Below are 18553 nucleotides of genomic sequence, written 5' to 3' on the forward strand. Positions count from 1 at the left end.
ACACTGTGAAAAGAACGTGGAAAAAAATTTAAAAAGCTGCTTCCCAAACGGCATTCTGCAGAGAAGAAGCAAGCTCAGTGGGTGACCAGAGGGTTTCTGAGCCCCGTGAAGAGACGAGCCACCTCTCTTTGAAAACTTTGGCCCAGAGATGAGTGGGTGGGTGCGTTTCTTGGTTTCCAGTACCAAGCGGGATGTTCCCCTGTACCAGGGGAGGCCAGGAGTGAGCCTGGACCTTCCGTTCCTTCTGTTCTTAAAGACCAGTAGGGTGGTAACGACCAGGCCACCTGCCCACGCAGAGAAAGCAGAGCCCCGCCAAGTGCCCTACCGCGGGCTACGCGGGTGTCTTTGGCACTGACTGGGCACCGGCAGGCCGCGTGTTCAAGGACCTGACTTGACCCATCTTTAACTCTATCACACACCTGCTGCTTCGCTGAAAGCAGACTCCTTCTGGGGGACCCAGCCTGAGCCAGGCTGCCAAGCTGAGGCCGTCAGGGCACCGTCCGCTCCCAGAGTCGCTCCCGAAGCAGCCACTGCCCTCGGGGATTCTCTGTCTCATGGTGGTCCTCCCCCGGGGACACCGGGGGCTCCAGAGCAAAGAGCTCCGAGTCCCAGTCCGTATCTTCTCCCGAGAAGTTGAAGAGGATCTGTCTGGAGCTCCCGAGGCTGGAAGGGAGGAATGAGGCAGAGGGCTTAGGTTTGGCTTGGCCGGTCACAGAGGGAAAGGATGCTCTGATTTACCCTCCTGATGGAGCCTGTCGGATGCTCCCCTTGTGCTGGGACTCATGGAGGACAGAGCTGTGTCATCGTAGGGATGTGGGGCAACCTGATCTTGGAGGGGAAGGGTGGGAGATTAGGGCTGAGTCCTGGTTTAATATGTCCAGTACACGGTCCTTTATTATGGAGGAGGGAAAAGGCCGTTTAGAAAACCCCTGAACCCATCAGAGTTGGAGGGCTCTTGTAGAAACAAAGGAAAACAAGTGGGTGAGCCAAGACAGGCGCTTCTATTGTGAGAGGTGAGCTCCCTGCAGAGTGGCCTGGGGTGGCCAGAGCAAGTGTGCACATATCTCTCTGAAGGAGTGAGTCCCAGGGATTTGCGAGTTAGAGATGGAAACTCATCTTGGGAGAGGAGGACCTGCAGGGAAAGAGGCCAAGAGATGATGACAAGAGGGTCAGCACAGACCCGGCCAGGAAGAAGCCCTTCACCCCAGCCTGATGATGCCTTTCTACAGCAGGACCATCTAATTGGTTCAGGGTTGGACCGCTCATGGTGCTATGCCTGCTTCAACCCCAAACTGTCATTAAAGATCTGTAGCTCATAGAGTATCAGTGACATCTGGGGGGAAACAGTGAGACAGGACAGACAAAGCATGAGGGGCCAGAAAGGGAGGCAGATCCAGAGCTAAAAGGACATTTAAGGCTGGGGACAGACGTGAACCAAGCTAGAATATAAGTGTAAGCTGTTACAAAATTTTTAACTAAGACCGCCCTCCCCCCAAATAGGGAATAATTTTTCCATGCAGGATGGGGGTTCAGGGCACCTAAGAAGCACCCCCCAAGAGTCTAGTGGACATGAGAGCATCTTGGTTACAGTCTGTGGCCCAAACACTTACTCTTGTTTGCAGGCTTTGGGCTTAAATTTCAAAGTGCTGAAGGCCCCTTCCACAGCCTTGGGCAAGTAAATGGGGTGCCTCTCAAGTCTCCTCTGCGTGCCGATGGTCCGGCGCTCCGTGCTCCTCCGGAACTGGCCGGCTGTCGTGTGCCCCGCGACGTCCTCGGAGCGCCGTCGGGGCGCCCTGAGGATCCAGTTGGAGTGCAGGCTATGCTCCTGGGAGCTGGTGGCCACTGGAAGACAGAAGCCGGGCCCGGGAAAGGGGAATTCACCATGGGGAGGAGGGGGAGCAGAAGGTCATGGAGGGGGCAACGGGGGCTGAGAACTCACAGTAAACACACACGTAAAATAGCAAATGCTTAAGAAGGCCCAGCTGCGCTAGCATGCTCTTGCTTAGTCGTTCAGTCACGTCCAATCCTCTGTGACGCCGTGGACTGCAGCCCACCAGTCTCCTCTGTCCGTGGAATTCTTCAGGCAAGAATACTGGAATGGATTGCCATTTCCTTCTCCAGGAGATCTTCCCGACCCAGGGATCGAGCCCGGGTCCCCTGCCTTGCAGGCAGATTCTATACCGTCTGAGCCACCAGGAAGACCCAGAGAGCCGAGCAAAGGGAATGATTCAACTCTGCAATTACGGGGCAGGGAGAAAATGCTCGAGCGTGTGTCTATTAAAGATAAGCACATAGACCTGTGTTTTCTGACTTGGAAAAATGCCCTCAATGTATTGTAAATTAAGGGAAAAGAGTGGATGAAAAAAATAGGCAAGAGTTTCTTATTTTTGTTTAAAAGGAATAATAAAGTGAGTCTATGTTTAAACCTTTTTGAAAGAACATACACCAAAATGTTAATGGTGATTATTATCTCTGGGTGGTAGAATTACAAGCCAAATGCTTCACTTTCTTCTTTATACTTTGGTATGTTGTTTGACTCACTGATTCACAATGAACATATGTTATTCTTGTTATTAGAGAAAAACACATAAAGTCATCTCCATTAAAAAATTTTAACTCTGAAGATAACACTTATGTTCTCAATGGATGTGCATGCTCAATCGCTTTAGTCACGTCCAATTCTTTGCGACCCCATTGACTGTAGCCCATGAGGCTCCTCTGTCCATGGGACTTCCCAGGCAAGAATACCAGAGGGCATTGCCATGCCCTCTTCTCTAGGATATCTTCCTGACCCAGGGATTGAACCTGTATCTCTGGCAAGTCTCCTGCATCGCAGGCGGATTCTATACCACTGAGCCACCAGGGAAGCCCTGAGGGCCAATCAAAGATTAAAGAAACTGACAGTTGAATACTGGATGTGGGCTCAACTCATGAATGTGGTGGAGTTATCTGCTCTCCATCAGGAGGCAGCCAGTGATACACCTTGGCGAGGAGATGAGCACCACCTTCAACCTCACCCCACCCTCTCCAACAATCCAAGCTGGGCTTGAGCAAGCACCCTGGCACTCTCCCGCCCTCCACACCCTTGCAGAGTGGTGGCCAGTGGGGGCCACAGAGGGAGCACTGGGGGGGTGGGGTAGGGTGCAGAGGCGTGACAAATGGTAAAGGGTCAGAGTCAGGTCTAGCAAACAGTGCTGTCCAGGGCCAACCTACATAATCAAATATATTGGTCAAATATAAAATATATAGGTTAAATACAATTTGTCTATTCCCTTATCCCCTTGTGGCTCAGCTGGTAAAGAATCAGCCTGCAATGCGGGAGACCTGAGTTCGATCCCTGGGTTGGGAAGATCCCCTGGAGAAGGGAAAGGCTACCCATTCCAGTATTCTGACCTGGAGAATTCCATGGACTGTATATTCCATGGGGTTGCAAAGGCAGATGCAACTGAGCGACTTTCACTTTCACTTTCATTCCCTTTTCTTCTTTTTTCAATTCTGGTAACAGATACATAACATAAAATGTACCCTCTGAGGGATCTTGTAGTGTACATTCAGTTGAGTATACTCACATCATTGTGTGACAGGTCTCCACAACTTTTTCATCTTGCAAAACTTATACTCTGTACCCATTTAACAATTCCCCACCTCACCCCTTGCTTGAACTGTTGCCCTATTGCTTTCCCTCACAGAGCCTTAAAAATTCCACCCCACCTCAGCTGTGAAAAATGGACCACAGAGAAAGACTCAGTGGTATTTGACTCTTTGTGACCCCCTGGACTATACCTACATTCATGCATGCTCAATTATGTCCAACTCTTTGCAACCCCAAGGACTGTAGCCCACCAGGCTCCTCTTTCCATGAAAGAGTTCTCCAGGCCAGAATACTGGAGTGGGTAGCCATTCCCTTCTCCAGGTGATCTTCCCCTCCCAGTGATGGAACCCAGGTCTCCTGCATTGCTGGCCGATTCTTTACCAGCTGAGCCACCAGGGAAACCCAAGAATACTGGAGTGGGTAGCCTATCTCTTCTCCAGTGGATCTTCCCAACCCAGGAATCGAACCAGGGTCTCCTGAACTGCAGGCAGATTCTTAATCAGCTAGCTACCAGAGAAGCCCCACAGAGAAGGAGTTTTTGTCCAAACAGGGCGCCAAGGGTTAAAGGGGGTACCCCAGTGTGGGGCAGGCCAAAGCCAGGACCCCAAGGCATAGAGCAGGCTCAGGGCCAGGCTCTGGCTTGCAGATGAGAGTTGCCCCTTTATTGGGGAAGCCCACCCCACAGACCCCACGCCACCCCCACCTCCCACCCCCAGGGATGGCACTCACCATCGAAGTCCACGTCTTCATTCTGCAGGTCCACCTCCGCAGCCCGCGGCCACTTCTCCGTATCCAGCTCTGCGATGATGGAGTCAAAGAAGGCAATGGCCTCCGCCACGTCCGCGCTGAACTGGGAGTACTTCTTGGGGGTGGGTTTCTGCTAGAGGTGAAGGGCAGGGGGAAGGGGCAGAGCTGCGTGAGCCAGCCAGCTCGGAGCGCCCTCCGCAAGGGATGCTGAAAAGGACCAAATGTTACTAAAACTAAATGTTTAAGTGACGTTGCGGGTTTGCACGCAAATTTGAAGAAGTGCCCCTGAAAGGAAGGTAGATACTCCAGAGCCACAGTTGCTATAGTCAGTGGATTTTCCGTTATCTCAAGGGGGTGGGGGGGCGGGTATGAAAGGGTGAGTCTATCTGCCTCTGTCTTGGTCAGGGACTGTTATCTGCCATTAGGCAAAATAATCTGTCTTTCTTTGGCCTGTCCCCTGCAAATAAGCCCAATTAGGAGATTGGGAAGTTCCAGTTCCAGTTCCAGTTCCAGTTCCCCAGTTCCCCGGGGCAAGTGATGAGATGCTCACAGCAGAAAAGAGGGGATGAGATATGTTGAAAATAAAACACTCCGGAAGAGGTGTCAGTAGGAAAAGTGGCCAAATTCGGGTTCAATCGTGGAATACACTGAAGACAAATGGGTATGATTGTTTGAAAAGTGAAAGCAAAGATATTAATACAATATAAAGCGTTTAAGAAATCTACTGAAAGTCAGACCAGGTTCCAGGTTCTGTCCTGATCCATTCTCCTTCAGGATATCCTCCTCCTCCTCCCCCTCCTCTTCATCACCAACATTGTCTTCACAACAGCCCCCCCGTCAGTCACCAGTGACTGGCATCATGGAAGTCCAAGCACTGTAATGGACTTTGGGGGAGAACTCAGGACAAAAGGCACAGTATCAACATGTGAACTAATAAAAAACTCCCCAAAGAATGTAGGAAGTGAGAGAACTCGGGGAGGAAAAAGAGAGACAATAGGTGTTAACCTGGGCTCTTTGGACCAAGTATAGTGTTCTTCTATTTTTTGTGTGCATTGTGAAAGTAGTGAAAGTCGATCAGTCATGTCTGATTCTTTGTGACCCCATGGACTCTTTGTGACCCCATGGATGCATCCATGGAATTCTTCAGACCAGAATACTGGAGTGGGTACCCTTTCCCTTCTCCAGGGGATCTTCCCAACCCAGGGATCGAACCCAGGTCTCTTGCATTTTAGGTGAATTATTTACTAGCTGAGCCACAGGGAAGCCTAAGAATACTGGAGTGGGTAGCCTATCCCTTCTCCAGGGGATCTTCCTGACCCAGGAATCGAACCGGGGTCTCCTGCATTGCAGGCAGATTCTTTACCAACTGAGCTATCAGGGAAGCCCTTTTGAAAGTGGGATGGTATTAAAAATGAAAGTGATTTAATCACAGATTTGCATGTTAGGAAACTAATGGATGACATCTTTATACACGCATAAGATTTTGGTTAAATATATACATTTTTTGAGCCAACTCTGGAAGATAGTGGAGGACAGGGGAGCCTGGCATGCTACAGTCCATGGGGTCACAAAGAGTCAGACATGACTGAGTGACTGAACAACAAAAAATGCATTTTATACCACTAGGGGACTTTTTTTTTTTTTTTTGGCCATGCCACAGCTCGCAGGATCTTAGTTCCCTGGCCAAGGATCTAACCCATGTCCCCTGCAGTGGAATCACAGAGTCCCAACCACTGGACCACCAGCTAATTCCCAAAAAGCATCTTTAACTAGTGGATTTTTTTTTTCCTTTTATATCTGTGAGAAGCATTCTTGGAGAAAATTTTTGAAGTGCCTCAAAACATACTTAACCTTTTCTGTTAAAAGTGGAAGACTGTTCATATGTAGTTATCTTGCCCCATTCAAAGAGCAAATGAAAGTGAAAGTGGCGGGTGGCGGGGTGGGGGGGCAGTTAAAACTCAATGACAAAGAGAACAAGAGAGAGGTCATCAGTGAGAGAGATACCCAGGAGTTCCTGGTAAAGGGAAAGCAGTTGAAGAGGAGGAATTGCTGTAACAGAGCAGAGGAACTTACCTTCCAGAGAGCCATGGGGGGTGGGTATCGGGCGGTGCGCGCTGCAGAATTGGAAGCACTTGAGAAGGGGGACAATTTGACCCTCAAAACCAGAAATGTTCCAGATTTGGCAGGACCAGGAACACCAAGGACTGGGATGGAAAACTAAGGGGCTGGTTGACAGTCTATATGGACTCAGCGGGCCAGGCCACCCTCCCACAGTCAGATGACCGGGAGACTCATCTCTGGAGGCAGCTCCCTGTGTTTTCTCTTGCTAGTCCCTCTGCCTTGAACGCCTTACCTGACCAGCTCCTCTCTGACCATCAGGACGTGGCTGAGACAGCTCTTTCTCCCTCAGACAGTGCTAAGCACCTGCATTTTTGAGCAGGCAGAGGCTGGTACGCCTGCAGAGAATGACAATTGCTACTTTTTCCTTATTTCCAGTCACTTTCCCCCAAGCTCCCAAAGCCCCAGGCCACCCTGCTTCTTTATCCCATATCCTGAGCCCCTTGCTTTCCTGAAGGCAGATCTGAATTTGTCCCCCTTCTCCTCACTCGGCTGCCTTATGGATAAGCCTTCTCTTTGCTGCAAACCCTGGCATCTCAGCATTCGGGTTTCATGTGAATTAGGTAGATGAGCCTGGCTTGGTGACACCGAGGCTAACCTGCAAGTCCAGGTTCCCTGGGTCTTTTCAGGCCCTTTTTCAAACTCAGGCTTGCACAAGAGCTACATCAATTGAAGCTCAGGGTTTAGGGCTCAGGGTAGGATCACAGAAACTCTACAAAGCAGTGGTTGGACAAAATGAGACTTCAGTCACTCACACCGTTGGGTGAGAGACAAAATAGTTCTCCCTCTCTGAACTCAATACTCTTAAATAGAAGTGGATTGCCTTCCTTCCCATTTTGACTTTTCCTGGCCCAGAATTTTTCAGCTACTTCTTTGGAAAGACTGCTACACGCCTGCTTTCTGGGGCACCTGCTCAAGCCCGAGTGCCACAGGGCTCGTGTTCCTTCGGCCCCAGCAGCCCCAGGGCAACGAGCTTTCTCTGAGAGCATCTGTATTGCATTGCCAACTCCACTCGAGTTTGCCTTTCACAGTCAACCTTCAGTGGCCTTAAGGTCATCATTTTCCAAGCCTCCCTGTCCGACTCCTTCACAACAAGCCTGGGTCTCAGATTACTTTCCCCAGATGAAACCCTTGTACTTTTCCAAACCAAACTCCACTGTATTTCTCACTGTAATGTTTGAGTCCCCCAAGGCAGTGTATTTTTCTGTATTGCACATCCACTCCCATCCTGCCTGGTCTCACCTGCCCTTTGGGTCCTTCAGCTTCTCCAATCTGTTTACTTTCTCCTGGGATCTGTCAGTATTTGTCTCCAAGAGGTTTGGATGCTCCAAAACGAACATGCAGGTGTAAGCAGCAACATTTTGTCAGAGGTTAGGGCAGGTTGGATAGGTTCTAAACCTACTCAAAGCCAAGAGGACTACCACGAAACATCGAGCCGCCTCCTCCCTTCTCTTGATCGGGGCCCACCCCCCTCACCTCCCCAAGGGCCACCTCACATGGCACCTCCTCTCTGACGCTTTCACCCTGAAGCAGAGAGACACGGGCACCGCTTTTCTATGTTTATGTGGACAGCAACGTTGTATGAAACCCTCATAGCCACACACCAGGCCCATGATTCTTTTTGGTTTTGAAGCTTTCATTTTGTTTTGGGGTGTGGCCGATTAATAACGCTCTGATCATTTCAAGTGAACAGCGAAGGGACTCAGTCGTACACACACATGTATCCCCTCCCACCCCAAACCCCCTTCCCATCCGGGCTGCCACATAACATTGAGCAGAGAAGTTCCATGGGCTATACAGTAGGTATAGGTCCTCGTTGGTTATCCATTTTAAATACAGCATATAAATATATACACTGTGTACCTGACCTTCCCAAACTCCCTATCACTTCCCCCATCCTTCCCGCCAGCAACCACACGTTTGCTCTCCAAGTCTGTGAGTCTCTTTCTGTTTTGTAAGTAAGTTCATTTGCACCATTTCCTTTTAGATACCGCATATAAGGGATGTCATAGACGGACTTGTGATTCTCAGCCTTGTCTGTGAGATAGCTTTGGCAAATGACACTCACAGATAGATTGTCTTTGGATAGATACTCATAGCCTTCCCTAGTGGCTCAGTTGGTAAAGAATCTGCCTGCAGTGCAGGAGACCTGGGTTTGAGCCCTCGGTCGGGAAGATCCCCTGGAGAAGGAAATGGCAATCCACTCCAGGACTCTTGCCTGGAGAATCCCATGGACAGAGGAGCCGGGCTACAGTCCATGGAATCGCAAAGACTCAGACACGACTGTGCAGCTAACTCTCTCTCTGTCATTGCCAACCACTACCTACATGACAGGCTATAGGATACACCCAGCTCCCAACCTTCTTGTTGTTATCCTCCCCATTTCTCTTTTAACACATCAGTGTGGTGCAGGCCAGATGCTGAGATTAGGGCGCTTCAGATTATGGGCCGTGTCAGTGCAGATGGGCTGTCTTTCCATCTGTGAATGTCAGATACCTATTTCAGTGCCTGACACAGAGTAATCTGTTGAATGAATAAATGTATGCTGTATACATGCCAACATCTAATGTTTATATTCTCCAACAGTTTTTATGATGCTAACTTATACATTTAGATTTAACTTGACAAATTTTGAGAACTCTGTACCCCCTATTTTCATGGAGTGTTGATAATACAACCTTGAGCTAATAACATCTGGAAATCAAAATGTCAATGCATTGTGATGAAATTTCCAGGATCAGGTGTGGAACTGGTCTGGCTGGACAGGAGAGGCCATTTTCCCTTGGCTCATTCAGCAGGGTGAAATGAAATGCAAACCAGTTTAAATTTATCCATAAGCAATGTAATGTTCTCAGAAGAAGCCCTTCAGGATAAACCTTAAAAGCTCAGATATATCCTCTTTGCTTCTGCCATCCTTGGAATGGTTATTTACGATCAAATCCAATGTTGTTCTTATCCCTTTTATATCACAACACCTATGGAAATGTGTACCCATCATTGAAGAGGGGTTCATGATAAAAAGAATGGGAGCTTAAGAAACAAGAACTGTATGTGGCACAAAGGAACCTGTCTACAAACCACAAGCAGACTCACAGACATAAAGAACAGATGCATGGTTGCCAAGGCGGAGGGAGGTGGGAAGGACTGGGAGTTTGGGGTTAGCAGATGGAAACTTAGATGTAGGATGGATAAACAACAAGGTCCTATGGTGTAGCACAGGGAACTATGTTCAATACCCAGTGATAAACCTAATGGAAAAGAATATTAAAAAGAAGGTATACGTGTGTGTTACTGAGTCACTTTGCTATACAGCAGAAATTGGCACAATATTGTATGTCAACTATACTTCAGTAAAAAAAAAAAAAAAGGAGAACTATAGATCTGACAAACAATTTGGGGAAAGGTATAATCACTGAAATTTAAATACATATGTACACACATCCACATCCACACTTTCAATGGATAAGCTACTGGTAGACATGTCAGAGCTGAACAACAACCAAATAGTGATGTAGACAACACAGCTGAGAAAATCAGACCAAAAAGATAAAAAGGAGGAGCAGGGTTTGTCACAAACTATAGTGTAACTAAACCTTGGAATTACCTCTTATAGCTAAGCGTTGCAATCATTTTGGAAGCATAGCTGTACCTCTTCTGTGTCTGGTATTAGAGGTTACAGACTCACAGTCCTACCAGCTGTCTTTTTTCTCCAGCATCACCATCTGAAAGCCATCGTTTCCTTTGCTAGTACCTGGTACCTCCTCCACTCCTCCCGTTAAAGGTCACCTACGTGATCCTTTCACTTTAGCAAAACAGTAAGTGAATGTTTTTTGCTCACACTTAGGAAACTCTGCGAAGCCTAACTAATAGAACTGAATTAATAGCCTAGAAGCATAGTTATAAAACTCTTCACACATGATAAGTGAAACATTACAATCCAATGAGAGAAGGGATAGATTTGTCAATAAATGGTGTTGAATCTTTGCTATCTGGGAAAAATTTCGACTAGGATTCTCACTTCCTACTATGCATAAAAATAAATTGCTGATAGATAAGAGGGTTGGGGTTTTTATGGAACTATTAAAAAAAAAAAGGAAAGTGGCAAATATATAACTGACCTTGAGACGTACAAGGGCTTTCTAAGCATGAAACAAAGAAATATCAAAGACAAAAGCTGACGTATTTAACTACATAAAAACTGGTAATATTTTTAATGATAAATAAAATTGTACTGTCAAGTAAAATTAAACTATATATAAATCTGAGAAAATATTTTTAACCATGTGGCAGACAATGTGCTCACATTCTTGATGTGAATCCACATAGATTAAAAAAAAAAATTTGCTAGAGCCAAAAATGTATAAAGACATGAATGGGCAATCCATTAATCAAGAGTACACATTGGTTTGATAAAACAAGAGGGTCATTCTTTGCTCAAGCAATAATTCAAAAAAAGTACATAAGATAATTCTGCTTATCTATTAAATCAATAGACTTTAGAAATTAATGACACTACTTGGTGTTGATAAAATGCAATAAGAGCTTTCTAATTCACTGTTGATTAAAGCATAAATTATAAAATATTTCTGGAAAACAATATGTAGAAGAACCTTTAAAAATGAATGACTTTTAGCCTTTGACCTATTAATCACACTAAGGAATAACTGTCCAAAAAATGCCTTTATAGACAGAGTAAGATGAATTCATTCATAATGTTTAACAATTGCTTAAAGGATTGTGAGTTAAATTTTTGCCATTAAAACTTCAGTTTTCAAAAACAAGTTAATGATAGAAAAGAACCCAAAATATAAATTATTTAAAAGTATATGGTATATGCCAAATTTAGTATATTTATACATATACATACATAAAGGTTGCCAAATTCAGGAACTAAAAAAACTTAATGGCAGTTAAATTTCAATTTTACATAAGCTATAAATTTTTGGTATTAATATATACCAAATATTATATGGACATAATTATATTTTAAAAATCCATCATTTATCTGAAATCCAAATTTAAATAGACATCCTCTATTTTATCTGGCAACACTACTATACATATCTATAACCATACAAGAAATAAATGATTGAAAGAAAATATATTTAAACATTTTAGAGTGATTATTCTGGATGATATGGTTCTAAGTTATTTCAATTTTCTTCAACTTTTCTGTGTTTTATAAATTTTGTTTAATGAGTAAATATAACTTAGAAAAAATGTTTACCAAAAAACAAAAATGTCCTTTTGATGGTAAACTCTGATTCATTACACATGGGATGCTTTAACTATTAGGATATCATTTCATCTGAATACACCCAAATATATTCTACTCTATTAAAAACAAAAGATAATTTTCCATTCACTGAAAACCATAGACCTATTACTTTTCCAAGTCATCCATAAACCTTTCAGTTTTCTTCTTAAATTACAACTGGGGTTTCTTAGCTTATTTGTTTATTGAGTTACAGTGTACCTGGAGCTTCACTAGAAGCTGGAGATAAAAAGATAAATAAGACATGGTGACTCCATTCAAGGAGCTCGTGGCCAGCAGCAGACACAGCAAATGAACAGACAATTACAGTGCTGTGGGCTGAGTGCTGAGTTAAGGGCCAGACCCCAAAGAAGGGAGAAATCCACTGTGTTAGACTTGAGGACCTGAGAAATGGCTTCCTGGGGCAGTGCTTTCTCTGCTGTGTTAAAAGACAAGAAGTCAGCCGGGTGAGTGGAGTGGAGAGGAAAATGGGAGGAAGAAGTGTTGATTCTAAGCTGAGCAAGGAGCAGGTGTCTGGAAGATAGATTGGGGATATAATTACCCATCTTGTGATCTGACTGAGAGGGGCTGCAGGAATTGGATACTCTGTTATCAATCATTATTTTACTGTCTGTCATCTTCTGGGGAACTCTGCCAAGCATCATAGAAATTCTTTGCAGTTCATACTGAATGTTTACTGCTGTTTAACTCTGCCAACCAGATACAGGCCCAGTGCTAGAGACCTCCAGTAACTGATGCTCACAGAAAACCTGCACTTTCATACCACCATGTTTGCAGAAATCCCCCCCAACAGAACTGAAAAATTATTCCCCATGGTATATGGGAATCCAGGACCTGCTTTCCCATCCCATATGCCATTTATAGATGGATTATTTAGAATCTTCTTAGGTGAATTGGATTCAGATCTTTCTACCATAGAGAAGGAAAAAAATCTATTTGCTGTTGACATGGTCTTATTTCATGAACCAGGATTGAACAGCCAATGACAGAAAATTTATTCTGAAAGCTATCTATTATCAGAGCAAAACTACTTTAAATAAAAATCAATCACATTTGGCAGGCATTCTCCAGAATTCCCCTGGTTCTATTTAAATTATTCTTGTAGCAAATGAATTTCTTTAGTTGGGGGATGGGGGTGGAAAGGGGATTGGTGCTGGGAGAGGTGTACATTGAACAGCTGGTTCATTTATCCAGGCAGACATATGGGGAATCCAAGCTGCTCAGAGCTGGATGACACACAGAAATAATGACATTTCTTCTGACTGGGGTAGGTGACCAGGAACCTTAGCTTTGGAAAATATTTCCTCCCAAACCTTCTGGGCAGAGTTTCCTGAGTGCATTGCAGCCAACCGCAAACTGCCTCCTTGGTAGCCCAGACACTGTGGTCCACTCAGGTCCCCTTGGGGGTTCAGTTCTCACGGAGGGATGCCAGCTGTTCACCTGTTCATCTGGCCCTAAAAACGTGGGGAGCAATCCTCAGTGAATCCCCCCAAGTGCTGACAAGCACTCTGGACAAAATCAGTGTAATCTCAAACTTGGCCTCCTCACCTCCCATCAAAACCGAAGCTCCCTGGTGGTTCAGGGGTGAAGACTACACACTCCCAATGCAGTGGCCCGGGGTTCGCTCCCTGGTCAGGAAACCAGATCCCGTGCACTGCAATTAAGAGTCCACAGACCGCAACTAAAGATCCCACAAGCTGCAACGAAGACCTGGTGCAGCCAAATAAATAAATAAAAATAAATATTTGAAAAAGCCCAAGCTCATGGACAGTTGAAAAGGAAGGAGGTTCTCACAACATGGGTGAACCTTGAAAACACTATGCTAAGAGAAAGAAGCCAGTCACAGACAGACAAGTACTGTGCCATTCCATTTATTTGAGGTTCCTAGAATAGGCAAATTCACAGAGACAGAAAGCAGAATACAGAAGTCGAGGGGAAAGGGAAAATGGGGAGTCACTGCTTAATGGGCCCAGACTTTGTCTCTGGGCTGATGAAAATTTTCCGGGAATGGATAGTAGTGGGCTACACAGCATTATGCTTAATGCCAGGGAACTGAACACTTAAAAATGGTTCAAATGGTAACTTTTAATTTTTTTGGTAAATTTTAATTTTTTAAAGAATTTTAAAGAGAGTTATATTTTAAGAAATAAAAGAGAGTTGTCAAACATTTTATAAAAACATTCTCCTAATTCCTAAATGAAGTATTTTTAGAGCCTCCATGACCTCTTAAAGGAATGTATTTTCTAGTTTCTACTAATTTACTCTCGAAAAGAATTCTAAAAATATGTTAATTAGGGCTTACTGTCTTTGGGCTGAATTATCATGGGTCTATATAAATGATCATTTGGAAAAGCTTACAGAAAGCTCTGGGGTAAAGAGCTCTGATTTCTGTCTGGCAGTTAACCATTTGATATTACACAGGGTTGCACATTTTTCTTTAAAAGAAATGTCTATTATATCAAAGTAAAGCACTTAATTTCATAATTCATTGACTGTGATAGACTTCATTACCCATAATCTGAGGCCACTGAAAAGCAGTCATTTAAGGTGCTATGAAATGCCACGTTGAAAATGGTAAATACTGTGTTATGCTTATTTTACCACCCCCTCAAAAAAAAGGCCAAGCTTGAGAGAAAGTGATGTGTTATGAGGAGGAGTGAAAAGAGAGAAGGGAAATAACCCAGAGACCTCCGGCAGCTTGAAGACATTACCATGGGAACAAGGTGAGGAGGGAAACACGCCAAGGCTGAGGCCAGTCTTGTTCCAGACCAGACCCCAAAGCAGGCTGAAGGAGAGCAATTTGCTATCCAAAGTGCTGGGATGAGGGGGGAAATAGCGAGAAGCACAGCAGGACAGCTTTAACTTCTCACGGGCTTTTTCTCTCAGGGGGTGCACCACATCTTTAGGCGACTTTGACAGAGATTTTGGAAGGGCGTGTGGTTCCCCCCCAACCCACATGCCTCTGGCATTTGAATCCTCCGCTGGGTCCAAAAGGACCTGCAGGAGTTACACAGCCAGATCCCTTCCCGAGGTCCTCACTAGGACACGTGCCTTGTGCAACTTGGTGGTCACCCACAAGGGCTCTGAGAAATCGCCTCCAGAAATCTGCATCCTGGGTCACTGCCTGCCTTTCCCACAAGAATGATCATCCATGAGAATAAGAACTTTGGCTCCTTTAGCAGCATCTTGAAGAGTTCCTGACACATAGTATGTGCTCAATAAATATGTATTGTTAAGTGAAGGAAGGAAAGAAGGAATAATACACTCATTGATGAATTGTTACTAAAATATCAGTGAGGGCATATTACAAATGACATCACCCATGGTTCCCGGTATCAGATCCTCTATGAGAAAGTTTAGAATTTAAGACTGGGAAAAATCTGGATTCCCCTAAGCAATAGGTATGGTTCTTCCTCTTAGTTAGAATTTTGAAATAAGTCCTGCTCTTTTTACGTTGTAGCTCCCAGGAAGTGCAAAGCCAAACCCAGCTGTAGGATTTGCATGTTTTCTTGAGCCATCTTGATTTTCTGTGGATGCTTTTTCTCTCCCAGCTTTCCAATGTCTGCTGGCACCTTATGCTGCTGATATATGAATTCTCTCAGACTATCTGTAGAATGATTAGGAAGTAAGGAAGTATTTCTGCTGAAATGATTTGAAGACACGGTACCTATTCATTATGAAGATGCTTTTATAGCTGTGCTCACACTCTCTCCCCAGCTTTCTCCCTAGTGCACAAGTGGACAAAACAAACTCAATATTTCAAGGCTACAGAGACCACAAGGCTTCTCAGGTGGTGCTAGTGGTAAATAACCCACCTGCCAAAGCAAGAGACCCAAGAGATGTGGCTTCGGTCCCTGGGTCAGAAAGATCCCCTGGAGGAGGGCATGGCAACCCACTCTAGTATTCTTGCCTGGAGAATCCCAGGGACAGAGGAGCCTAGCAGACTACAGTCCAAGGGGTTGCAGAGAATTGGACATGACTGAAGCAACTTAGCACACACCATGCACAAAGTGCCCGGAGGGAATCTAACCGGAGCTGAGAACCGCAGGACAGTCCAGCTGGAGAGGAGTCCAGAAGCCATGGTGACCCGCTCCGTCATTGGAGGTGACCACAGAGGAGGAGGTGGCCCTGAAGGAGGCGGTGGCCCCGAAGGAGGGCTGTCAGGCCCCCAAATCTACAACTGGCTGGCTGCAGGATCAGTACCCACACCTGAGAGTAGGATACTTCATATGGGCCCCAACGCTGACCTACTTTGAGAGTTCAAATGGTTATTTAAACTGCTCCCACATGGGATAAAATGCAGACAGTTGAAACCAGCTGGGTGAGGCCAAGCCCTAGAGATCTGATAACAGGCCAGTTGGTCAGTGTTAATGGGACTTGCAGGCCTGCAGGACACTCTGGAGAGGCAGCCAGGATGGGGTAGGAGCTGAGAGGGCAGAAAGGCCTGCTCTGAACTCCTTAGAGCTCAGGAGAATGATTGATGGGGATTTGAAACAGCCTCAAACTTCAGACATTAAAAAAAAATTTAGGGAACAAAGGAACAAGTAACAGTGAGATTTGGGTCTTAGCAAAATCTGGTCACCAAGCCTCAGCTTGTTCTTCTGTGATCCCAAGGGACTTTCTCCCCCCTTCTCTTCTGGCATTATTGGAATTACCTCCAAAAAACATAGTGTGTACAAACACTGTGATAAGTACAAGTGAAAGTGTTAGTCACGCAGTCACGTCTGACTCTTGCGACCCCGTGGACTGTTGTCCACCGAGCTCCTCTGTCCATGGAGTTCTCCAGGCAAGAACACTGGAATGGGTAGCTATTCCCTTCTCCAGGGGATCTTCCCGACCCAGGGACCGAACCCAGGTCTTCTTCATTGCAGGCAGATTCTTGACCGTCTGAGCCACCAGGGAAACCATAAAATGCAGGTCCTTCCCCTCACTGATTTCCTGCTTGGTCTGCCTGGGCAGGAAGACTCCAGTGCCCAGTAAAGTTGTCGTTCAGTCTTCTGGAGTCACAGACTCTCTCTGAGGCTGTGACCGGGTCCCCTGAGGACCTGAGCACCCCACACAGACAGAGCAAATCCTCCCAATGTTCACTTTTCATGGGGACTTTCAGATGTGATTGTAATAATAAAAGCAACAGCAATAACTTGTTGAGAAGTGATGTGTTGAAGTGATGTGCTGTCACGCAAATGTCATAAAAGCCTTCTCTCACCCAGGAAATGGGCAGTAAGTGACAGGCAAACTGTTGGCCTGAAGACCAAGCCCAAGCCCTCCTTGTGGGCTGCTCTGGGGATGCCAGAAACTGTCCCTCCCCACCCCCAGGCCTCCACGCAAAAATTCAGCATGGGACCAGCCACCCTTCCCAGGCCGGGGAGATGGCCATGGCGACTCTCTGAGGTCTTGGAGCTGGTGCCCAGAACACGCAGATTAATTGAGCTGTGCTTGAATGAACCAGGGTTCCCACTCGCCTCTTAGAAAAGTGCTTTTGTCCGTAGTATTTCTTGGGGGCACTTCAAAGAAACTGAAAAAGTGTTAGTTGTTCAGCCATGTCAGACTGATCCCAAGGACTATAGCCCACCAGGCTCCTCTGTCCATGGGATTCTCCAGGCAAGAATACTGGAGTGGGTTGCCATTTCCTCCTCCAGGGCATCATCCCGACCCAGGGATGGAACCCGGGTCTCCTACATTGCAGGCAAATTCTTTACCATCTGAGCCACCACGGAAGCCCACGGTGGCACTTACCTTCATGTCTTTGGCGGCAGACTTCTTTACGCCCCTGGAGGATTTCGAGGAGGTGGAGGAGACGCCCGGGGCGCGGCTGGGCTTCAGGTCGTTGAGGCTGCTAAGGTACTTCTTGCGCAAGGCCAGCAGCTCCTGTAAGTATTGCAGGCAGTCCTGGGTGCGCGAGAGCATCCACGCGCGGTCCCCCTCCTGCTGCAGGCAGTACAGGCTGGTGTCCATGCTGCCGGCGCTCCGGTATTTCTTTAAGGACTCGCTGAACTTCTCGCCGTGGTCCCCGACCACGTACACGGAGCTGCTGCGGATCAGCCTGACGGCGGGGCTGGGGCCGTGGTAGTAAGGGCTCTCCGCCACCTCTGCCTTCCTGTGCGGGCCGGAGTGAAGGATGGAGTGGAGCTTTCTGAGCATGGTGCTGGGTTTCTCTCTGTGGGTGCCTTCCAGCTGCCTGCGCGGCGCCACTTGATCTAGCTGCGGGCGCGGGAGCCAACCTGCGGGACTGCCCCCATCTGCCTTCCCCGGGGCCCCTGAGTCCCGGAATCCCAGCGAGTGTGGGCTCGGTCAGGCGGGCAACCCGGGCATCTCTCATGGGGGGAACTTTCACATCCAATAACCGAGATGCCATAAACCACCTGAGGACTTGAGGGAGCAGCGCCCTGAGCTTTAAAAGCAAGCTCCCTGGCTGGCTTGAAGCACCCCGGGGGGCAAATACCTTCCTCGCTGTTCCATCAAAGGTCCCAGCTGGATGGGGAACGTGGGACGCCGCGTTTCCCTGCTCAGCTATTTTCTCTCCTTTCCCTTTTGCATTTCTGGATGTGGTCTCACTTGGTTTGATTGGATCTTGCTGTGGGTTTTTAGGTTTCCACCTCTGTTGAGCTGGCCCTGGTCCTGAATTCCCCGTGGCCAAAATGCCTGAAACCCTACTTTGTAAAGACAGCGCTAAGCCAAAATAACATGTTGCTGGAGGTAAAATCCAGTCCCCCTGAGATGCGCCTGGGTGGACACAGCCAGGACCTTTGGCAGGGGGCTCTCAGATCCCTGAGAAGCTGGTCTCTGAGTAGCATCCCAGCGACCTGGTGGTGCCTCACTCT

At 46.6% G+C, this 18553-nt stretch overlaps 1 protein-coding gene across 1 annotated transcript; it reads right to left on the reverse strand.

Moving 5' to 3' along the window:
- Positions 1 to 488: 488 nt before the first annotated feature.
- On the reverse strand, positions 489 to 17873 carry C9H13orf42 (chromosome 9 C13orf42 homolog). Its single transcript, XM_043478018.1, has 4 exons — positions 17469 to 17873; positions 4322 to 4469; positions 1611 to 1842; positions 489 to 663 (listed from the first exon to the last, which is right to left on the reverse strand). The coding sequence occupies exons 1-4, from the start codon at positions 17871 to 17873 to the stop codon at positions 489 to 491; spliced, it is 960 nt and encodes a 319-aa protein (XP_043333953.1).
- Positions 17874 to 18553: the final 680 nt, after the last annotated feature.

Source organism: Cervus canadensis, chromosome 9 (assembly GCF_019320065.1).
Source record: "Cervus canadensis isolate Bull #8, Minnesota chromosome 9, ASM1932006v1, whole genome shotgun sequence".
NCBI lineage: Eukaryota > Metazoa > Chordata > Mammalia > Artiodactyla > Cervidae > Cervus > Cervus canadensis.